Source organism: Malaya genurostris, chromosome 2, assembly GCF_030247185.1.
Source record: "Malaya genurostris strain Urasoe2022 chromosome 2, Malgen_1.1, whole genome shotgun sequence".
NCBI lineage: Eukaryota > Metazoa > Arthropoda > Insecta > Diptera > Culicidae > Malaya > Malaya genurostris.
In genome coordinates this window covers 21,068,373-21,091,715 of record NC_080571.1, presented here as the reverse complement: position 1 = coordinate 21,091,715, position 23,343 = coordinate 21,068,373, and the positions used below count along the sequence as shown (strand labels likewise).

General features: G+C 37.7%; 1 protein-coding gene across 9 annotated transcripts in view; it reads left to right on the top strand.

The window, feature by feature from the left end:
* Nucleotides 1-23,343, top strand: part of LOC131429861 (tyrosine-protein phosphatase corkscrew) — a 201,671-nt gene that overhangs the window by 111,370 nt on the left and 66,958 nt on the right. For 2 of the 9 annotated variants that reach the window (XM_058594283.1, XM_058594274.1), the window contains exon 1: nt 20,505-21,478. The exons of the other annotated variants lie outside the window; for them this stretch is intronic. In XM_058594283.1, the coding sequence (XP_058450266.1) occupies nt 21,105-21,478 (374 nt within the window). In that variant the 5' untranslated portion in view covers nt 20,505-21,104. Of the gene's footprint in view, nt 1-20,504; nt 21,479-23,343 lie in introns of those variants that run through there. 9 annotated transcript variants of the gene reach the window in all.

Below are 23,343 nucleotides of genomic sequence, written 5' to 3'. Positions count from 1 at the left end.
GAGGCTGTTACCGATGAAAACGTGAAAAAAATCCACAAAATGATTTTCAATAACCGTAAAGTGAAGTTGGTCGAGATAGCTGACACCCTAAAGATATCAAAGGAACGTGTTGGACATATTATTCACGAATATTTGGATATGAGAAAGCTTTGTGCAAAATGGGTGCCGCGTGAGCTCACAATCGATCAAAAACAACAACGAATTGATGATTCTGAGCAGTGTTTGGAGCTGTTATATCGAAATAAAACCAATTTTTTTCGTCGATATATAACAATGGACGAAACATGGCTCCATCACTTCACTCCGGAGTCCAATCGACAGTCAGCTGAGTGGACTGCACGCGATGAACCGAACCCAAAGCGTGGAAAGACTCAACAATCGGCCGGTAAGGTTATGGCGTCTGTATTTTGGGATTCGCATGGTATAATTTTCATCGACTACCTTGAAAAGGGAAAAACCATCAACAGTGACTATTATATAGCGTTATTAGAGCGTTTGAAGGACGAAATTTCAAAAAATGGCCTCATTTGAAGAAAAAAAAAGTTTTGTTTCATCAAGACAATGCACCGTGTCACAAGTCGATGAAAACCATGCTGAAATTGAACGAATTGGGCTTCGAATTGCTCCCTCATCCACCGTATTCTTCAGATTTGGCCCCAGTGACTTTTTCCTGTTCTCTGACCTCAAGAGAATGCTCGCTGGTAAAAAATTTAGAAGCAATGAAGAGGTAATCGCTGAAACTGAGGCCTATTTTGAGGCAAAGGACAAATCGTACTACAAAAATGGTATCGAAAAGTTGGATGGCCTCTGATGGCAATTATGTTGAATAATAAAAACGAATTTTGGCAAAAAAATGTGTGTTTCTATTAAACGATACGAACTTTTCAGCCGAACTGTTACAGAAGGTAACGCTTCCTAACGCCTAAAACTTACAAAAGAGCGACGTACATAACACTTCGTAACACCTATAACTTCCTTCAAAATAACGCATCTTATAATGGTTTTTAACATTCATAAAAAGTAACGCATGTAAGGCTTCGTAATGCCTATAACTCACGAAAAAGTAAAGCATGTAACGCCTATCTCACAAAAAAGTAACGCATGTAACACTTCATAACGCCTTTAACGTATAAAAAGGTAACGTATGTAGCACTTCGTAACGCCTGACTCACAAAAAAGTAACACATGTAACGCTTCGTAACGCCTCGTAACGCCTATGATTCACAAAAAAGTAACATATGTAACGCTTTGAAATGCTCATAATTTACAAAAAAATACGCCTATAGCTTACAATAAATAACGCATGTAACGCTTCGTGATGCCTATAACTCACGAAAAAGTAACGCATGTAACATTTTGTAACGCCTGACTCACAAAAAAGTAGCACATATAACGCTCCGTAACACCTATTATACACAACAAAATAACGCATGTAACACTTCGTTACGCTTATAACTTAAGAAAATGTAACGCATGTAACGCTTCGTAACGGCTATAACTTACGAAAAAGTAACGCATGTAAAGCTTCGTAACGCATATAACTTACAAAAAGTAACGCATTTAACGCTTCGTAACGTAACTTTCTTAGAAGTAACGTATGTAATACCTAACTTACAAAAAAGTAACGCATGTAACGCCTAAAAAACATAAAAAAGTAACGTATGTAGCGCTTCATAACACCTGACTCACAAAAAAGTTACATCTAAAGCTTCTAAACGCTTATAACTTACAAAAAGGTAACACATGTAACGCTTCGTAACGCCTATTATTCACAAAAATAACGCATGTAACGCTTCGTAACACATATAGCTTACAAAAAAGTAGCGCATGTAACGCTTCGTAATGCTTATGATACACAAAAAAGTTACGCATGTAACGCTTTGTGACACCTTACTAAAAAGTAACACATGTAACGCATATAACTTACAAAAAAGTAGCGTTAGATACGCTGCGTAACGCCTATAACTTAAAAAAAATAACACATTTAACGCATTCTAGCACTTGTTACTTACAAACGAATATCGCTTGTAATGTTTCGTAACGTCTATAACCTACAAAAAGAAACACATGTAACGCTTCGTAACGCCTATAACTTATAGCAAAGTAACGCTTGTAATATTTCGTAACGCCTATAACTTACTAAAAAGTAACGCATGTAACGCTTCGTAACGCCTATAACTTACAAAATAGTAACGCATGTAAAACTTCGTAACGCCTATGGTACATAAAAAAGTAACGCATGTAACATCTATAACTAACTATGACCTATAACTTACAAAAAAGTAATGCATGTCCGCTTCGTAACGCCTATAACTTACAAAAAGTAACGCATGAAACATTTCATAACGCCTATAACTTACAAAATAGTAACGCATGCAACACTTCGTAACGCCTGTAAGTTACAAAAAAGTAACATTTCGTAACACCTATAACTTCCTTAAAAATAACGCATCTTATAATGGTTTTTGACATATATAATTTTCACGGAATACCTCATGATTTGTAACTCTCAATTCAAAAAAATTATCGTATGCAACGCTTTTTAGCTTCTTTAACTTAACGTAACGCTTCCCATCTCACGATAATATCGAGTGAAACGTTTCGTCAAATGGAACATTTTTCCATATCGGGGACGGGTATAGCGTGATGGATAGGTTGCTCAAGCTCAAGCTCTTTCTGGCATTTTTCGTTAAATTCGACCGGTTTGACCGCAGTTCACGAATCAATCCTTTTTTTTCCGATATTATCATAACTGGGGAGATGCTGGTTAGCCAGGGCACGCTCCATGGACCTGAAGAGATGTAGTATACGACGTGTGTCGGTAGACCTCTCCCGTGATCCTTTCACTCGGTTACAGCACTTTTCATCGCCAGTAACAATTCAGTGGGAAATACATTTTAGTTTGTACCACTGAAGAGGTTGTACGCACGTGAACAAACGGAGTTCGACATCCCTTGGCTTCAATTCATAGGGCATCCAATTGCGTACCGTACCGATGGCTTTCGGTGGCTTTTTTTAATCAAATGGAATGGTTTTTTATGAATTTGGGTTGTTCTATTTCGAGCGTGACTGAAACAATTTCACAGTGTATTTTGTTAGTATTGCCGTGTTGAATGTTGAGGCTTCCGCTCCAGTGTTCGGTTTAAACGCATGAGCTAAAGTTTTAGAAAGTCGTCGGCAGTGTCTGATAGACACGAAACATAATGGACACAAAGCATATGCGAGTTGGTAATTGATATCAAGTAAAACTGGGGTCAACGTAATGCTGTTGAAAACATCCGAATCAGTTTCTACATGTCTAGTTTGGAAATTTGCTTAACTACGCTGCTTGCGACCGTTATTTCATGACGCTCCTACCGGGTTAACCAGCAGTGGCCGTAGAGCTCCAAAACATCACGTCCAGTGGTTCTTCCCGAGACACGTCGATCGCCGCACGTTGACATCAGCACTAAAAATCAATCTCCTTATGGGCGGCCAAGTTTGCCGTCGTAATTAGGAAGTTGTTAATAATTTATTTGTTTTGAAAATGTTCAACAACGAATCACCGGTCGTGTCTCTGGTGGTGGTACGCGACTGTAATGACGGAGTTTATTCATTTGCGCACCGGATCATGTGCGCCCGTGTTGGTCAGTTGACTTTAATATCTTTCGAATTACGGGAATAATTTTATAAGTTTTTTCACGAATCCGTTTGAAGTCCATTGATTTATCTCGTTGTCACAGCGCTTGTAAACAACTTTTATTACAGGCGATCAGTAAATGCTTTCGGTCGGTTCGTACATTGTTTTCGTTTGTTTTTAATAACCACTCCCACATTCTCTGGATCAGACGGGAACCTGTCCGTTGTGCCTTCAATCAATCTTGAACACCTACGCATTCTGGCCAGCCGAAAATGGTGACTTTATCCAGAATCTAAAAATACTCCACTCGAAGGTGCGAATCGAAAATAACAACGGCACAAGATCCGGGATTAACCGGCAATGAATGGTTCCCTCTGTGGCTTTGTCCGCTGTGTCACATTTTGGGAGGAACCACTTTCGGGACGAGATCAATGTCACGTCAGAATGTTTGTTATTTTCACCCGTTCCTGGCACACGTCATGCAAATAAGCTTGTCGTCAAAACAACAACAAGATCTAACTTTCTGGTGTGGTGTTCCGACATACCCTCGGATCCCTAATGGGAGACAGAAGGTGGCACATGGACACCTTTTACGATGGGCGGTTTAAAATTGCTACGGTTTACATTCCGATAAACAATTTATGGAGCGTGTGGGATAATAACTGACTACACAATTGTACCAAGGTGTTTACTGTTTGTTGGCGGCGATCTAATCGAGTGTTTGTTTTTCCTTGCAGGTAAATTGAAAATTGCGATAGTAATCAGTAAGTACCCAGAAGGCGAATAATGGTGCGTATTACGAACATTTACTAAACAACAATTACGATTTTTGAAGTTGAACGGTTAAGGGAAGCCTTTTCCATTCTCCTACCATCAATTTTTGTTTATCATCAATATGAAATATTAAGCATTGTTACCACTGAGTAAATCTCCCATCAAACACACTTCCAGGTTTTTTTTAGAATCGTTCACATTCCGGGGTCATTATCTAGAATTTCTGTTTCGGGTTTCGTCTTCGACTCATCATTGCATTAGCAGTTCGAATTGAACTATCATTACCACTTGGTAATTCCATTTAAGGGGCGGGTAGGGTCTAACACTTTTGAAAAACTCAGCAAATAAAAAAGAACTCGGCGCATAGACCCAAAACTTCTGCTTTGATTGACTTAACAACTTGACAAAATATTCTTGAAATGTTTCATTATAACAAATTATAAAATAAAAAAATATGCTTTTTTGAAAATATTAGACCCTACGGGCCCCCTTGAGTAGTAAATTGTTTCTATTGATTTTATAGACAAAAAATTTTAAACGCGTTTTTCTCGAAAGCAGGGTTTGAAAGTCCGTGTCCATCGTCATTCAGTAACTAAAGACTGTCCCAGAAAGTATGGACGTACTTTGATTTCGCTGAGAATAATTCACAAGTGTTAGATATTCAAATTTTATTCGATATACTGATAATAGTAGACTAACAGAATATTATTCTCAACATTTGCTACTTAGCCATTGTAGACTAGCTGGCGCACCTTCATGCGAACGTTCCTCATTAAATTCCGTACAGACTTCTTGGCGACAAGTTTTGACACTTTTTTTCAATCTTTTTCGAACTGTTGAATGGTTTCTGCTGCCGAGACATGTTTTCTAAGATGTGCCTTCGTTAATGCCCAAAATTCCTCAATTGGTCGAAGTTGTGGGCAATTTGGTGGATTCGTGTCTTTTGGGACGAAAGTGACTTTTTTGGTAGTATACCATTCTACCGTTGATTTCGAGTAGTGGCAAGAAGTAAGATCTTGTAAGAAGACAACAGGATCCTTGTGGCTTCGAATCATGGGTAGAAGTCGTTTTTGTAAACATTCCTTGATGTATATTTCACTGTTCATTGAAGCAGTGGTGATGAAGGGTTTCGAAATCTTACCGCAGCTACAAATTGCTTGCCAGACCAAAGCTTTCTTACCAAATTTTTCGACTTCAATCGATGTCTCGGAGTGGTTAAACACCTGCCCTTCTCGCACCGTATAATATTGTGGTCCCGGCAAGGATTTGTAATCGAGTTTCACGTAGGTTCGTCGTCCATGATTATGCAGTTCAAATTTCCAGCAAGAATCGTATTGTACAGCTTTCGAACCCTCGGCCTGATCGATGCTTCTTGTTTCGGACTACGTTTTTGTTGTTTCTGCTGCTTATAGGTTCGAAGATCCAAATGTTCTTTTGCACGAAGAACATTTGACTTCGAAGTGCCCACTTTATTGGCCATATCCCGAACGGAAACCTCTTTCTTTTGCTCGAACGGCTTCAGTATACGTTTATCCAACTGAGGGTTAGCAGGACCTTTTTTTCGACCCGTTTTCGGTTTATCCTCGAAGGTGTTATCCTCACCGAACTTCCTGATTGCATTTCGCCCGGCTTTTTCACCTACTTCTTCCATTTTTGCTATCTTTCTCAGTGACAGTCCGCGTTCTGTGCACCATTTGTACACAATTTTTCGACGTTGTTCTGCTGAAAGTCCACGCATTTCGAAACAAACTAATGAAAACGAAGAAACAACTGCACAAGTGGTTAGAAAAGAGTGTAAACAACAGGACGCAGCCATAAAAATTGACAGATTCTGAACCTTTGCGAAATGGCAGCGGTTTTTGGTTGCGTACATACTCTCTGGGACAGTCTTTACTACACCAATTTTGTTCAAATTTTGCACACACTTTCTACATATAAAAAACCAGACCCCAACGTTCTCCTTTTCGTTGTTTGGTTATTTAGGGAGGTTTTATAACTTCAAAATGTCAATTTTTTTCGTGAAAAATCGAAGTTTTCACTTTGAACAACCACCAAAAATTCAAAAAAAAATTTAAAAAATCAAACAGAAACGTTGGGATTTAGAAAAACTTCTAGGTGCTTTGATTTGTTCACTTCTGTTTAGTTTGCGCTGAGATCCAGTGGACACCGCAAATCATGATTTTTAAGAAGTGTCCTCAAAAATACCCATTCACCGACTTATTTCTCAATATACAAAACGTTCTTATTTCTCAATATGCAAAACGTTGTTCAAATGATCCTTTTTACATGCAAAACATTTGTATTTATTTTGTTGGACGATAATTCTGAAAAAAAAATCGCAAAAATTATGATTTTTTTCATCATTTAGACCCTACCCCTCCCTTAAACCGCTAAGCAGATGAAACACTTACCATCATGTCTTTTCTGATGTCTCAGACGTTTCATTAGTTTATTTTGCAAGATTTTTGAATGAAAATATGTGTTGATTGTTAATAATCGATTCAATATTCTTTATTTAAAGTAGTTACCTTCGAAAACTATGCATTTTTTTCATCCTTCCACCTGCTCACGAATAACACGTCGAAGAAATTTTTTATGTTTTTGAAACGATCCAGTTGTGAATCCATTTTTCACATCTTCATAGTTAGCAAAGTGCTGCTCGGTAAGTGCTTGAGACATCGATGAAAAAAAATGATAGTCGGAAAGGGCCAAGTCTGGGAAGTGTAGTGGTAAATGTTTCCGTCTAAGATCAGAAAGGTTGATTTGGATCACTTTCCCTATGGGTGCGTGGGCGATCTCTTGCTGAAAAAATATATCACTTTTCAAGCAATGCTTAATTCATTTTCATAATTTTATATCTGTAACGATTAGTAATTACAGTTTCCTCTGTGTGTTTGAGAAGATAGTAGTCCAAAACACCTCTTTGATCTAACCAATAGTTTTCATACGATTTCGACACTTTTAATGTTTTCAGTTAATTTTGATGGTCGACCCATGATTTCCTGCGTTTGAGATACTTAAAATATACTGAGGTCTTTTTCTACGCGTTCTTTACGCGGATTTCCCAGAGGTTTTTTCACGCAAACTTTCGAAGTTACGCGGTTTTTTACGCGAATTTCGGTTTCCTTGTTTTGCCTAAGAAATGCATGGCAATTCAGTGGTATTTTTTTCGAACAAAGTTATGAATCAGAACTTCCCGCAAATGCTCTTTATTTGAAACGAATTTCAATGGTATTGTTTCCCAACTAGGAACGATTCATTTTAACCCTGGCCTAAAAAGTATTTCCATACACGAGAATTATTTTTTTATATGAATTGTGCTCGGAACTGTTTCCCGTAAGGTTTTGTTGCAATCTTCATCTGATCGTATAAGAGCTGACATTAATATTTTTGGCAAGTTTAACCTTACTTTTGCGTAGAGTTATTTTGCAACATCTGCGCTAATACCATGTTTCTGGACGTCACATTAATTTTCCCACGTTTTTGAAAGTAACCAACATCCCGAAATCTGACATTTGATTATTTTTCTATTGTCAGGTGTACAACTTTGCTTCAGCCGTTTTCCGATAGGTGGCTTTACCGGCTGAGGCTGGTCAAAATACATAGATGATAATGCCTTTAAAGTGAGTGTGTATAGTGCCTAACGAATTGTCATCGCCGTTTCAGTGATAGTTGTTCTTGTTTTCGTATTATTCACGCTCGAAAATGTCTGTTTATGTGCCCAATTCTCGCCATTTGCGGGAAGATTTACTTTTCTGTTACAATTCGAAAAAATGCAGCTGAAGCGCATCGAATGCTCTCAGAAACTTTCGGTGATGCTGCTCTGAATAAAAGAACGTGTCGGGAGTGGTTTCAACGTTTTAAAAATGGTGATTTCGATGGTGGTGGAAGAGTGAAAACCTTTAAAGATGAACAACTAGAAGACACTGCTTGATGAAGATTCTTGCCAAACCCAAGAAGAGTTTGCCGAATCGATGAGTGGGACAGCAAGCCATTTCAAAATGTCTCAAGGCCCTGTGCGCTAAAAGAAAAGCGGCCACAATATCAAGAGCGACATGACAAAGTCACCCACCAACACGACAATGCTCGGCCTCAAGTCGCAAAAGTGATTAAAAAGTATCTGGAAACGCGGAAATAGGAAGTCTTGCCCCACCCGCCGTATTCGCCAGATGTCGCTCCTTCTGACTTCCACCTATTCCGTTCGATGGCACACGGCCTGGCAGATCAACATTTTCAATCCTTCGAAGAGTTGGAAAAATAGATTGCTTCATATATAGCGTGAAAAGAGGACTTCTTTTTCAAGCCGGGATCCGAAAATTACCGGAAAGATGGGAGAAAGTTGTCGCTAGCGACGGACAATATTTTGAATAATACATCTGTAAATACTTTTTCGCAATAAAGCTTTAAAATTTGAAAAAAAAAAAAACGGTGGAAGCAAAGCTGTACACCTGATAACAATCCTACTACGTCCGATGCCTGTTTTGTTTGTGGTTCATACTTTTAGAGCTACACAATGCTTACTTGTCTATTTATAGCTGTTCCAGGCAGGTTCCCACTCGTCCAAGAACTTCGGTGAAAATAGGTCTTAAGAGCTACTCGAGCATTCAGCAGTCTATGTATAGTTTTTAAATGCTGCTCATAGTCCTAAAGCGACGTACTGCTTACTGTGTATTTACTGTATTTTCCGAGGAGATTTTGGATGTGCAAGTTCTTCTACAGATCTTGTCACAGTATGTCAATTTTCTGTGAATAGTACTACTAGTACATACCGCACTCAATGGCCATATAAAAGTGATTATATACAATATTTGTTTTCCAGATAATTCTTGGATGCCCACGATCTTATTAAGATTCTTTGAAACTTAACAATTCATTAATGAACATTTCACAATATTCAATTCCCTGAACTATGTTAGATTGTTTTATATGTGTATATAAATTGAGGTTTTCTTCATTATGCAAAAACTTTTTTTTGCGCGATCATCGCGTAAATTAAACAAAAAATTGCGTTATTTAAAATAGAAGGCGTAAAAAAAGTCACGTAAATTGAGGTTTCAGTGTACCGATCAAAAGTGACGAGTTACGCGATTATATATGTACTGTTTTATTTTTTCCAGAGAATTATTGCATTCCACGATCTTAACTAGGAAAAAAACTAAACAATTCAGGGATGAACATTAAACAATATTCAATTCTCTGAAGCTTGGTGAATAGTTTTCTTTATGTATAAATTTAAATTTCTTTCATAATGAAAAACGCGTTGTTTCAAATTTCAAAACAACCTCGTAGAAAAAGTCACGTAAATTAAATTCTCATACATTAAATTCGAGTAAATTAAGGTTTTACTGTATTCGGAGATTCTTCATCTGTCCCCAGCTCTCATTTCCGCTCGAAGTGTCGGTCGCAATAAATCGGGTGCCTTATGCAAATGTGATTTCATAATTTTCACAAATAGTCGTTCGTCGCCAGGATTAGAATACTTGAGCTAATAAATCTAGAATCACCGGTTTAACCGGTTAGCAATATCCGATTTGGCCGACATACACTGTTAAGCCGAGAAAGAGAGATAGAGAGAAAAAGAACACAAAAAATCATTCTCCGCATATAATTGCCGAAGAGTGTGAAAAACATAGATGGCGCGAATGTTTTATCACACCAACTAATGTCGTTTTCGTTTTTAAATTGCACTACACCGGTGTAGCGAAAGCTGCACCTAAACCGTTCGTTTTTACCAATTGCACTACACCAGTGCTACACTTTTTCTGCACCGATACCACTGGTGTAGCACTCATCAAAAGTTTGGTGTAGCTCTGTGCAATGAAATCGTTTATTGTAGTCAATGGTTACTGTTTATGTTTTCGTCATTTTTGTTCGTTTATTCATGCCTCAGTGTAGCACTGCACCGGTGTAGTGCAAATTAAAAACGAAAACGCCATAAGTCGAGTCGAACTGACAGTAGCTACAGTTCAACTGATTGCGAATTTGATAGTGGGTTCCCCATCATCCAGAAAAGTTATGTGGAGATGATCTAACCTAAGATAACTACGCATGCCGGTTTTAGGTTTTCTGAGTAATAATTGCGGTATGTAGATTCAACAAACACTAGTTTAGCGAAGAGACGTGTATAAAAATTTTATATTTGAATACCGCATTGCTGAATCACAGTTTTCATGTGACAGGCGATTGTTGTTTCAACAACGATGGACAGAAATAAATAAAGCGGTTCTTTCAAAGTAGCACCATTGCAATGAGTCAACTGCGCGAAAGAAGAAAACAATTTTCAAAACTTGATGATCAAACTAATTTATTGTCACGGACACACAACGTTCGAACAAGTTTGTGTCATTTTAACACTCCCTAGGAACAATAAAACCCACAGACAATGCCAGCAACGAGGTAAATCACATCAAAGTTTTGCTGAGCTTCTGATTGTGAAGCTTCCTTTTCAAACGGAACCGAAAAAAAAAGACTGCATGAATTTCCAAGCTGTCAACCAGTCAACCAGCGCTTGCTCATTACACGTCTCAGTAGGCACCAAAAAGAGTAGCAAAACAAAGATCGTCATCGTAGAGTCCCGCGCAATTTCGCAGTCGCCAGTGTACCTTTTCGGATGGTAGCTTGCGAACCGCGTGGGTTCCAATGAATGGCGTAGGATACGGGATAATGCCGTCTGTTAGTTCGGACATACTTTGTTTCGTCGTAAATATAGCAATTTTAGCACGTGTCGTCGACTGCCAACAATGTTTCGATGACATTGACGACTTGCAGTCAATTAACATAATGTATTGAGCAGTTGAAATGTTTCGAATTACAGATTACGACTGGGGTACAAGCTCTGAAATTTCTGAGAACTCGGAATGGCTCCTCAAATTTTTGGAGAGATTCTTGTCATTGAGAACGATTGTTTCTTTTCCAACGAACAGTGTTGCATTGTATGTATTAGAGCATATTGATTTCATTTAGATTAATTATTGTCAGATATTCATCCAGTGTCATTAAACATTCGATCTGGCAAGTAAGCAGCAGATGAAGATAAAGTAACAGGTATTTGATTTGTTCAAGCCCCGACCTGGAAGGATTCGTAGTGTCAGTAGAATCGTAGCACCAGCCATGCAATGGTTCTGTACACTCTGAATCGGCTGCGAAGTCTGTTGAAACAGAAGTTCAAATTCCACTACAGGAATGTAATACCAAGGCTTTGCTTTTTTTAGTTTTCTTCTAGTCGCCTTTTGAGTCACTTATTCCAGCCGAGGATCGTTGCCTTATTCGGAGTACTCGTGACGACTAGAAGCTCATATTCATTTCGTATTTAACTTGTAATAGTGACACTAGGTTCTACAGCAATCAATAGACGCCAAAAATTCACCCGATCCCTAAACAACATGACCACATACGCTTCCGAAGTGCGCTCGCGCTCTAAATTTCCTTCGAGGTTTTTCCACAACAATAATAATGCTTTATGCGAGAACAAATATCGGTTGTCAAAAAGAAAACAAATGGCTGTATCGCACCGAAATTTGACATGTTCGTGTGAGAAAGCTCTTATCCCTGGTTGTAGTTAGAGGTGATCAACTGCTACTTTTATATCAGTGATTCTCAACTGCTATCTTCGGAAGTGTGAAAAAAGCATGGCAGTTTTATTCGTATTCACGTCCTCCAGTTATGTCCCGCTTTTCTTTCGTGGCACCAATTGACCACAGCTGCAAATTGCTAACCAAATCTGAAATTATCAACGAACTTATGAAGAAAAAGGAGTTTCTACCACATTATCAGTCGGATAAATTCTTGTTTTTAGTCGCGATCACATGAAATTTTCACCCGAAAGGTTAACAATTTCAGGAAACATCTTTACATTCATCTTTATATACATCCTTCTTTCAAGATACATTCAAATTCGGTTTATGCCATTTGGTTCGATGTCCGGTTTCAGGAAAGCTGATTCTCTGGACGGAGCTTTTGTTAGAGTTACGTTCCATGGTAAGGTCACCATGCAGTCATATGAAGTCTTAGGATTACCTCAATTGTCTTCAATATCAGACCAATCTCTAACCATCTTCAGCCAATGAATAGTATATGAGTTTCGCCAATTTGAAGGAAACGCATTTACCATTTAAAAAAAAATCACAAAGTTTTTTTTATTCGGCTCTTTTGCACTAAAGCTTATCGCGGCCGTTTTATAATAAAAAATATTTTTTTTTGTTGGATCTTGTAGTAATTTTTTTCCTTGGAGGAGAAGCGCTTTCGCTGTTATCTAGCGAATGAAGGGGAAGCAGTGGTTCGCTATTCACGCTACCGTTCATTGGTTCGGCATCACTGTTATTGGCGGAACAATCGTTACTTTTTTGGCAGGCGTTGGGTAGGGTATTAACTGCAGCTGGTGTACTTTGTTCTACAGGGGATACTGATGGTTTCGTTGAGGGGGCTGCTTCATTGTGGTTGGTGGCTGTCACAGGTGTACTGGGGTTGCTTGGGGTTGGTGTGAAGGAAGCACCGTTGTCCTTTGGTGTAGTTGTCTTCTTGTCCAGTTTATCACATGGCTTACCGTAGTGAACAGCTTTTAGGCAATATTGACATGTGGCCTTCTGATTATCATAGGTAATAAGTGATTTGCACGGGATTCTTGTATCCTAACCGAAAGTCACATAAGAAGGTATAGGCTTTTCCAAGCGCATGCGTAACAAACGTACGCCATTTAGAATGCCGGGGAAAAAATTCTTCCACTTTTCTTTTTCGATAGAGAGAATCTCTCCGTATTGGGACATAGTTTTGCGAATATAAAGATCGATAACACTCGAGGGAAGATCATGTACACACACTTCTATAACACTATTTTCCATATATACTGGAATGTTGTACTTAATGTTTTCGTGCTCCACATAGTGCACATTGTTATTGTTTTTTGCGAATTGAATTGCATCCAACTCTTTATAAAACTGGATGTAAACAACATTATTTGTCTTATTGCATTGAAGAAAAAGCACACGTTTAATGTCAAGATGCATTTGCTTCTTAAGCAAACCTTCAAGCTCTCGTATCGAAGGTCGAATTTTGCACTGCCAATTGTATTCCTTCGTAGCGATGGTAGCTTTTGTTCGTTTGGTTCACTCATTTCGAGATCATTCTATTGTTCACTACACAATACTGTACTTGGTTTCTTCCGTCCCGAACGTAAGCGGTTTTGTTTTATCGACTGACTTGGATGAGATGTGAAAGCGAACTGAATGTGTAAACATGTTGTACCATGAAATATAGTAAAGAGTTTCAGCTGTTATTTAGCTGAAACATGAGAAAGCGATCGGTGAAAGATGAAATTAAAATCGACACCGGGAGAAATGTGTCTGAAATTTATTCCAAAACGAGAAATTCTAACAAAGAGTGTTGCACTAGTAATTGTTACAAAAATAGTCTAATTCTCGAAATAAAATAATGCAAAGAACCCTTATCGTGTTTGAACATAGAAAGACGTTTTACGAAAAAAAAATCCTTTTCTTGACCAAATAGTTTTTTTTATTTTGTGTCAAGAACTAAACTAGTAATCATCCAAGAATGCATTGAAACTCAATTTGTGTGGAGATTCCAAAGAATACTCTACTGCTAGTTATTCAATGTTTGCAAAAAGTATTAGTACGGGACAAGAAAAAGTTAGAAAAACGTATTTTTCCTTACCAGTTCCGGCTTGTTAGGAAAATAATTACTTATCTATGGATACATACGGTTTTTTATTAATCGATTTGAAATTTTTTAAAATCAGATTTTTAAAAATTTGAAATTTTTTATTTTTCAGGGTGGGACACGATTCGGAATTTTTTAAACATTTTATTCAGTTAGTTGGGAACTTGAATACCTATCTTAGGAAAACATTTTTACCTAGATCAAAGAAGTTTTTTTTGTAAATCAACCTAAAAATCGATTTTTTCAGGCGTATTTTAAACATTTTTATTCGAAAATGGTGTGTGGATTTGTCCCTCCCGTGGTTGGTGGGCTTGACGGTATTGCAAACATCATCAGATACAATCAATTACAGTTAGAATTTAATATAGATATATGTTACAGCTTTAGCTTAATTATTGAATTTAATGAATGAAATTCGGAACGACTTGAATAAGATGTTGATTGCATTACGCTCCAAACATCCGGGGTTTGGAGAGGCCGGTAGGGCTTACCTGAGCTCTGTTTTATGTTTCGTTTTCATACTACCGGCCCTTATTACCAGTGTGAAGTGGAAATTAAATGGAGTGAACGTATCCCAATTGGGTTTCACACGATGACATCAAACGAACGGTAAATGCCGTCCATCTTGGACGTTTATTGGTGGATTGTGTACCATGGAATACTGTGGAATGAGATAGAATATTGTGGAAGAGAATAAAATAATACTGACTGAACAAATGAGCAAACCACTGATAGCTGTCCAACGATGTTCATCCAGTTTATTTTGTGAGGTTGTGTCGTTTTCATGTGAGACCTGATGGGTGAGATGATCTGTGAGTGGAAGTGTAAGAGGAATTGTATGCAAGAACGGCCACCGTTTCGGCTCAGGACTAACGATCGACCAATAGTAGAGACAAAAGTAGGGTAACGGTACCTTCAATTATCTCAGCTCCATTAGTCATCTCATATGTATTAAAATGCTCCACGAAAGTAAGTATTGAGTCTAAAATTACGCCTAGGTCTCTAATAATTTCACATTTTTCTACAGGTTGGTTTCCTAAATATATGTTAATAGAAGGAGACATGATTTTTCTACTAAACGTTACTGAACTACATTTTTCAACGTTTAGTTGGAGTAAGATTTTATTGCACCAAATGTTGAATACGTTAATTTCATATTGGAATACTTCAGCATCTACAGCATTTTTTATTTCCATAAAGAGCTTCATGTCGTCTGCATATACAAGTACTTTTAGATGTTTGAGTAAGAAGGAAATGTCGTTTGCGTACAACATAAAAAGAAGAGGGCCTAAATGTGAACCTTGGGAAACACCAGAAGTGACATTTATTGATTTGGAGTATGTGTTTTGATAGCGTACAATTTGTTTACGTTTTGTGAAATATGATTCAAGCCATTCTAAAAGTTTTTGTTCAATGCCATATTTTTTAATTTTGAATAGTAATAATGGTATGTCGAAAGCTTTGCTGAAGTCAGTATAGAGAGTTTCGACATAATTTCCATTGTCCATAGCTTCCAAAGTAAATGTAATGAATTCCAGGAGATTTGTTGACGTAGAACGACCTTTGTTGTTTTGGAGCTATGTAATTATTTTTTACTTGTTGAAATATTTTCCAATTGATAATTTTTTTCAAATAATTTTGGAATGCACGAGATAATGGCAATTCCTCGATAATTACGTATGTCTGATTTTGAGCCTGGTTTAAAGACCGGTACTAAGAAGGGGGATTTCCATGTTTCTGGAAATATTCCTGTTCTTAGAGATAAGTTGAAGAGATGTTGTAATGGTGTTGTGAGCTCAGTAGCTAATTGTTTCAAAAATATTGGTGCTATTCCGTCAGGTCCAGGTCCCTTTGCTGCGTTGAGGTTTTCAAGTGCATTGAATATTTCTTGCTTTGATGATTGATTGACACTGATGTCATTAGAAAGCTCCATTAATATGAAGTCGAATAATCGCTAAAATAACATGGTGACACTACTAATGAGATGATTATTGGTACATTAACCCTAGCCAGAATCTGTTAGAATAGAAACAGTAGATCAATGTTACGATGTTTGCTTGTGGAGTACATGTATGTATGTGTGTGAGTATGTTTACGTGCATATGTAGATGTATATGTATGTGTAAATTGCATGTGTAAATAATTACTAATTACTAACTCAACATTTCTATTCCATATGAAATGAAAATATGAAATTAATTCACACTGAGTAAACTGGAAAATCGAACTAAGAAAAGCTCTTAAACTTGGAAAAGAAGAAAGAAGAAAAAAGAAGAAGAATAATGCAGAATACCACAAATACAAAAAAAAAAGAAACGAATAAATAATGCAAGAGTATAGATAAGTATGTAAAAATACATCAAGTATCCAACAGGTAAACCCATTTAAAAGATTAATATTATTGTTATTACTATTACCATTATTACATTATTACATTACATTGAAAACTTTAGATAAAAGAAGAATAAAACGATCATTGTAAAAAGAAGAGACTTTTTACAATGATCGTTAATATCTCGAAATTCAAAGTGATGATATATTTATTTTTAACACATCATTCGATTGCTAGTGATACCAGCTACAATTTTCGCTCAACTACCATTCCTGCACAATCAGAAGAAAACATTAAACAATCGATGAATTTATAAATACATATGAATTTTTCATTTTTTTTCACATGTTTGTATATACATGTACATTTTTTTTATTCAAAATATTGGAATCATTACCAGAAACAATGTATTGATGACCAAAATTATATATCCGTTCAAAGAAGCTCAAGAAACTTAGTACAAATACAGAGAATTTCTATTATTGGGAAAATTTTACCAAACAAAATCAAATCAAAACTTTTAAAATTTATGACATATATTTTTTTATTATTTCAGTTGGAAATTTATTATAAACAAAATTTACAAAAAAAAACTGAAACTTGGATTTCACTGAAAATTTCAAAATTTTTAGTAAATAACCTAAAACTCTAAAAATAGTTATATTTTTGTACTGGACAAACGATCTAAACAATTTTTATGCACAACCGAAACGCAATTAATAACTACTAAAATTCTGATTTTGTTGTAGGTTTGCCGTAGAATCTCAAAAAATAGGTAAAAGATCGGAAATTTTAAAATTTCCGAGTTAAATTGCATTGCACAGTGGTCCGGATCCACAATTTAGGAGGACCAAAACATTTGTGACTTAACCTTATACTTTAGAGCTAAGATGTCTTCAAAACAAATGATCAGTGAAGATAAGCCATATATCGATGTACATGGTATTAGGGTGGCTCTTATTATTAAGGTGATATAAAACATATTTTCCTTATGTATTGAGATAGAGGACTGCATTCTTCGGCAAAATTGTAGATAAACTCATATCGAGCAGCTTTGCTGAGGACACCATAATAGTATCTGCAACGGTTTTAGTGTTACAGCTAATTCAAAGAGCAAATTAGGGTGTTCCTCACAAAATCAGATTTTTTGCTCTAGCATTTATATTTTTCTTTTTTCGTAAGGTATCTTTGAACATCTTTTAGAGTTTGTTAAAACCAATTTTTCGATGACTGGCGCATTCAGGTAGCGTTTTCTGAATCGAAGTTATGAACAAAACTAGTTCAAAACAGGTTATATTGAAACTGATATATCTAACATTTGGGCAAACGAAAAAAATCAGTTTCTTGAATTTGACAGAAAATATTTTCGAGCATGTTTATGAAAAAAGGAGGAGGATATTTTTTTATTTTTTTTAATTATGTTCAAACATTGGGTTTTTTCATTGAAAAATACTCGTATCATGTAAGTCATTTATTAGCTATATATGAAAATAAAGTATTTTTGTCTTCTGAAGTGTTTAAATAATTCTAGTGCATATTCGGGAAGAAATCGTTCTGCATTCTTCGGGGAATGCAGAATGGTGTCGCTTTTGTAAAATCTCTAAGGGCTCTCGGTGGTCGGAGGTTTTATCAACCGCATTTTGACCCCTGCAGATCGTTCAGCATCCTTTCGGGGATGCAGGACAATTTATTTCTTTATGCTTTGTGCTGTTTTCCCACCTCACCCAATTCCATATTCCCTTCTATGTTCCTTTTATCCTTCCCTTCCCATCAGGAAGTTGATGAGAAGCTACGCAAGGCACGAATCTCCAAATAACTAGGGGAACATGCCACTTGAGCCAATTATTTCTGATAATATAGGTGCAGGGTTTCATTCAGTAAAAAGCATTCAAACGAAGAGGTTGTTTTTCGAGACGAAGACAACTGTAAGCTGCAAATAGATTGGTTGGTTGGTGCTAAACGCAAAGTCTGCTGCAAAGCCAATATTCGGGGCGATTCCAGTTTCATAAGTACCTGAAATTGTGGAACTCACTTCACTGAGAAAGATGGCCCAACCGATTTGAGAACTGTTTCATTTTGTAGGTTACACTAGTTCATGTTTTTCAAAAATCAAACAAAACTGTTTGAAGAATCCATTTTTTATATGAGAATAAGAGAGATATGAGAAAGGCATCATTTCACAACTAGGTGGATAAAAATAAGTTTTACTTAATTTCGTGTGATTTTTTGTGCTAAATTCAGAATTCTACTTATTCTGAATTGTTTACAAATAGAAACTTCCGAAATAATTCTAAGTTTGTGATAATTTAATTTTAACATTCTATCGATTATAATTGATGTCGTTTAGTATAGCGGAAAATTTAAGATATATGTTTTGTTCTTAATTGCTTGTAAAACAAAAATCAAGCAATATTTTTTTTAATTGTAGTTGGTTTCTTTTACCATGGGTTAGTATATGAAACTCATATAATTTTACGTTATATTTCTTATTGTACAAAGCCATTGAAATAATTTAACATTTTTGTGTTGTCACAAAATTTATTTTATTAATAGAAACAAATCCTACGTCTCTTTGAAACAGATGAAATCAAAACGGATTCCAATATTTTCACTTTGATTTGCAGAAACGTTGGAACGCAATATATATCAGAAATTTTGAAATTTCCGATCTTCTACCGATTTTTTTAGATTTTAAGGAAAACCTAATTTTAGTAGTTAACAATTCCGTTTGGATTGTGCATAAAAATTGGTTAGATCTTTTGTCCAATACAAAAACATAATTATTTTTAGAGTTTAGGTATATTCACCAAAATTTTTAAGATTGAAATCCAAGTTTCAGTTTTTTTGTAAATTTTGTTCATAATAAATTTCCAACTAAAATAATAAAAAAATATATGTCATAAAATTAAAAAGTTTTGATTTGCTTTTTTGGCAAAAGTTTCCCAATAATAGAAATTCTCTGTATTTGTACCAAATTCCATGAGATTATTCTTTCTACAGTTTTCATTATAACTTTGGGTAGACAACCCTTTTTTTCAGTTTTTTCCAGGGCATTTTATTTGTGGAAGTAGTACCTTTCCAATGGTGAACAAATTTTAAAAATCGGTTGGCTAACAACAAAGTTATGACTCGGTAAAGTTGAAGTATTCGATATTTTCTATGCGACGTTTATGCCAAAGGAAAGAAAATTGGAAAGCAGATAGGGCATATTGGGTGCGTGAAAAAAACCTGGAACGGGAAAAATCAAATTTTCATTGGTTTTCCTTTACCAATCGTCTGCAACAAAGTTTTGGAATCAATTTACGAACTTCACAAAATTCGACGGCGTAAAATTTATTGAGATTTTTGAAAAACAGCTGAGCTATGATAGATCAAAGTTACCGTTCCAATTTTTTTTGAGGCTTGGTATTTGGAGTGTTGAATGATTTTTTATAATGTAAAAAAAAGTTCGAATAAATTTGCTTAAGCTGTTTCTCCGTAAAAAAATACAAAAAATAGTGTGTTTTGATTCAAATTATCCCTTATTCCTCCCTTAATCTGTCCGGTTTAACCTCAGTGTCCGGACTAGCCCCGGTCTCTCCTACCGTTTAACATTTTTTCGTAGAATTTATGACGTACTTTGGTAGAGTAGTCTGGCTGAGTTTCACAAAAATGAGAAAACTAGAAACGAGTAGAAATCAAAAGATTCTTTTAATAGCTATGACGTTTAAAAAAAAGGAATCAACTGTACAGCTCATCAGTGCAGATGAGCAGCGAAATTCCACGGAAAATAGTCGTCATCCGAATTGTTAAAATAAATATTAGTAATTTGGTTGCGTACTGATATGGTAATACTAGCTCGCCTGGAATCTGAGATTACGACCGACTTCGCCGTAGTAGTCTATTCCCTCAGTCATGCTTTCTCAGTACCAGATCTTCGGCCTCCCACCCGTCGCCGCAACGCAGTTCGCAGTTCGGTGACGCCAACGCGTAACAACAAAGAGTGAGTGAGAGTGAGAGCGCGCCACGCCGCAAATGATAGCCCGTGCGAGCCCGAAGAGAGCGCAGTGCGCTTTGCTCGGGCGTGCGAAAAAAAATCTCATATTAAATGACAGCCCATCGATGTAAATCAGTTTAGTTTGCCGCAAATTCAGTAACCAAAAGCATCTCTTCCCGGAAAACGAGGACCGAGATCGCGTCTCTTCGAGTCGTGGAGGAGCTTAGCGCGTTCAGAGTGGAGGATTGTTTGATTTTTTCGTTAGAGTTTGATCTTCCTCCAGCTTCCTTTTGTTTTCGGACAGCCACGTGTGCGTTTTTTTTGTGTGCGGGTTTGTTCTGTGTTCTGTGACGAGAGTATTCAAGTTTGTGATTACCGGCTGTAGTACGTTACGTTACACGAGACCCCACCCCCTCCCGCTCTCAGAGAGTACACGTGGAGTGTGAAGATTAGCAGTGACAATAACTTAAAACCAGTGACAATGTCTAGTGGATTCTTTTTCGAGCATATTGTGGAATATTTTCTGTCGAAAAATGACGCCAAGAATCCGATAACGACATCCGGCAAAAAGAAGAAATCCATCAACAAAATAAAGAAATAAACTGCAGTTCTAGCCCAAAATTCAATCATAGCAACAAACGAACGAACAAGACTTAGCGGTGAAAGTAGTTGTGACGGGTGCTAGCCAGCTAGGATTAGAATAGTTTATAATTGTTAAAAGTAAGCCTACTATGATGTTTAAAAAGTACGTGGAGAAAATAACCAACACCATTTCAACGGTGGACTATCTGCGCAAGAGGTCCAAGCTGAAAAATGCTAGATACTACAAAACTGACCTGGAAGCGGACTACATGCCCCGGTCCCGCTATCCGAGTGCGTGTTCGACCGACAGTGCCATAACCAGTGCCAGCAGTCGCAGTAGTGTGAGCGATTCAGAATCGGACCCCGGAACGACGACGGCCGAAGAGGAGGATGCCGGTTTCAAGCTGAACCACAACGGTGCCAATGTGTTGCTGTTCGAGACGGCCCTGTTGGCACTTCCGGCGGCACAGATCATCATCTCGACGGCGATCACCGAGCTCCGGAGGGTACCGGAGTTGCAACCGTTAGTATATCAGACATAGAAAAAAAATCGCACCTTTTTAAAACGTAAAATTCAACAACTTGCGACGATGATGATTGTATTCAATTTCAAATAAACAAAAAATCAATTTGCCCAGTCAACCGGGTGGACGCATCTCGATTGGCTTCGGCGAACCGCCGTCACTTTGTGGGTGGAGCCGATCCGCGAAACCGGTGCACAGAAACCGGCACTGGAGAAAAATAAACTTACTGCGCAATAAAGCAACAAAACAAAAAAAACTGGTGGTCGGTCCCTTTGCCGGGGGGGTTCCTCACTTCAGTTGCATTCAAGTTACACCGTACCGCGTACCGGCGCGGTGGTCTCCTTTTGGCTGGGGTCTTACGAGTCGTACGAGTCTCAAACCGGTTCTGTGAAATTTTGTTCTGGTTTTTTTTTTCGGTGTGCGGAGTCATTTGTGGACGGGGCCCTTCGATGGCGGCCGGTCCTGGACGTGCTGGTGTCGGTGTTCGAACGATTTGCTACTGTTTGTGAGAAGGATGGAGACTTGGCACACGTGTTCTGCGACGAGGATCCGCTCGTTTTACTTTCCGTTGAGTCAACCGAGGATTATCTCATCTCATCTCTTGTGGAGGCGAAAGGCCCTCGTGATCACCGTCGTCACACACACACACAATCGCTTCTTCGTATCCATCAACGGATTTACTGTTGGAAGGTTTACTTGATTCATCAAGAGAAATACATTATTAAAATGAGGTTTTGTTGCAAGTTGAGATTGTTGAGCGTTCCGAATGCATTTTTTATGAGTAATAAAACTTCGAAACGCCAATCCCTTGTTTTTCGTCGACTGACCCAAACCGATCGAGTATGACATCGCGAAAACGACAGCAAATCACATGACTAAATTTATTTTAAAAATGGAAATCCGATTAGGTTTCCAAAACAAAAAAAAACAAAACGACCAAAATTGGATCACGCTTTCGCCGTCGCTTCGAATGACCGAAATTGCGCGTTAAACAGCGTGGGGTGCGAAATCAAAACAACCAAGAAAAGCCCACCCCTCGGTCTGTCTGTCGGTCGGTCGGTCGGTCGATCGGACTTAAGGTGTCTTGTCTAATCGCCATGTTTGACGCTAATGGGATCGGCGCGACCAAGAATCAACCATCACGAAAAAGTTATTCGATCCGAAGAACAACTCTGACGGATTATGGGACTTATTCATTGGTTGCACTTGAAGCACGAGCAAGCGAGAGAGCGGAAACGGGAGAGAGAGAGAGAGATAGAGGTAGCTCACAGAACCAGATCTTCGTTCAAGGTTGAAAAAAAGTCAATCGTCGAACCTTCCACCCGCACCCTCACCACAGCCTCGAAATGAGACAGCGCAAACCTGTTCGGTTTCTTTTCTTACTCCACATTAGGACATTCTTCGTACGCGTTCGCGAATCATCGCAAATATTTGCGCGTATTGTCGACCCCGATGCGTCCGTCTGCTGGTTCCAGTCAGTTCGGATTTGGTATGGACTGGCCCATGGTTCGATCATCGATCGGTTTCCACTTGATAATTCTGCGTGCGAGGGGCCGGCAACGATCGTAGAATGTGAATGTGGTCCTGCAAAAAAAAATCTGCTTTTTGAACTGGGTTGCTATATTCGGTCAGTGCCATTGCTGAGTAAGTTGATTCTGGTTGTTTGTATGTTTTTTTTTTCAATATTTAGAAATCACCGTGTGACAGAGATATCCAAACCAGTACACTAATAGGTCGTTAATTGCTAAATTTGAATTAATCCATCGGTTGTGAAACACCGAAAGAAATTGGTAGACCGTGAGTACGCACCGATTCAGGGTCGCCACGTTAGTTGCGGTGTTGCTGCGAAGGGGTAAACAAACAA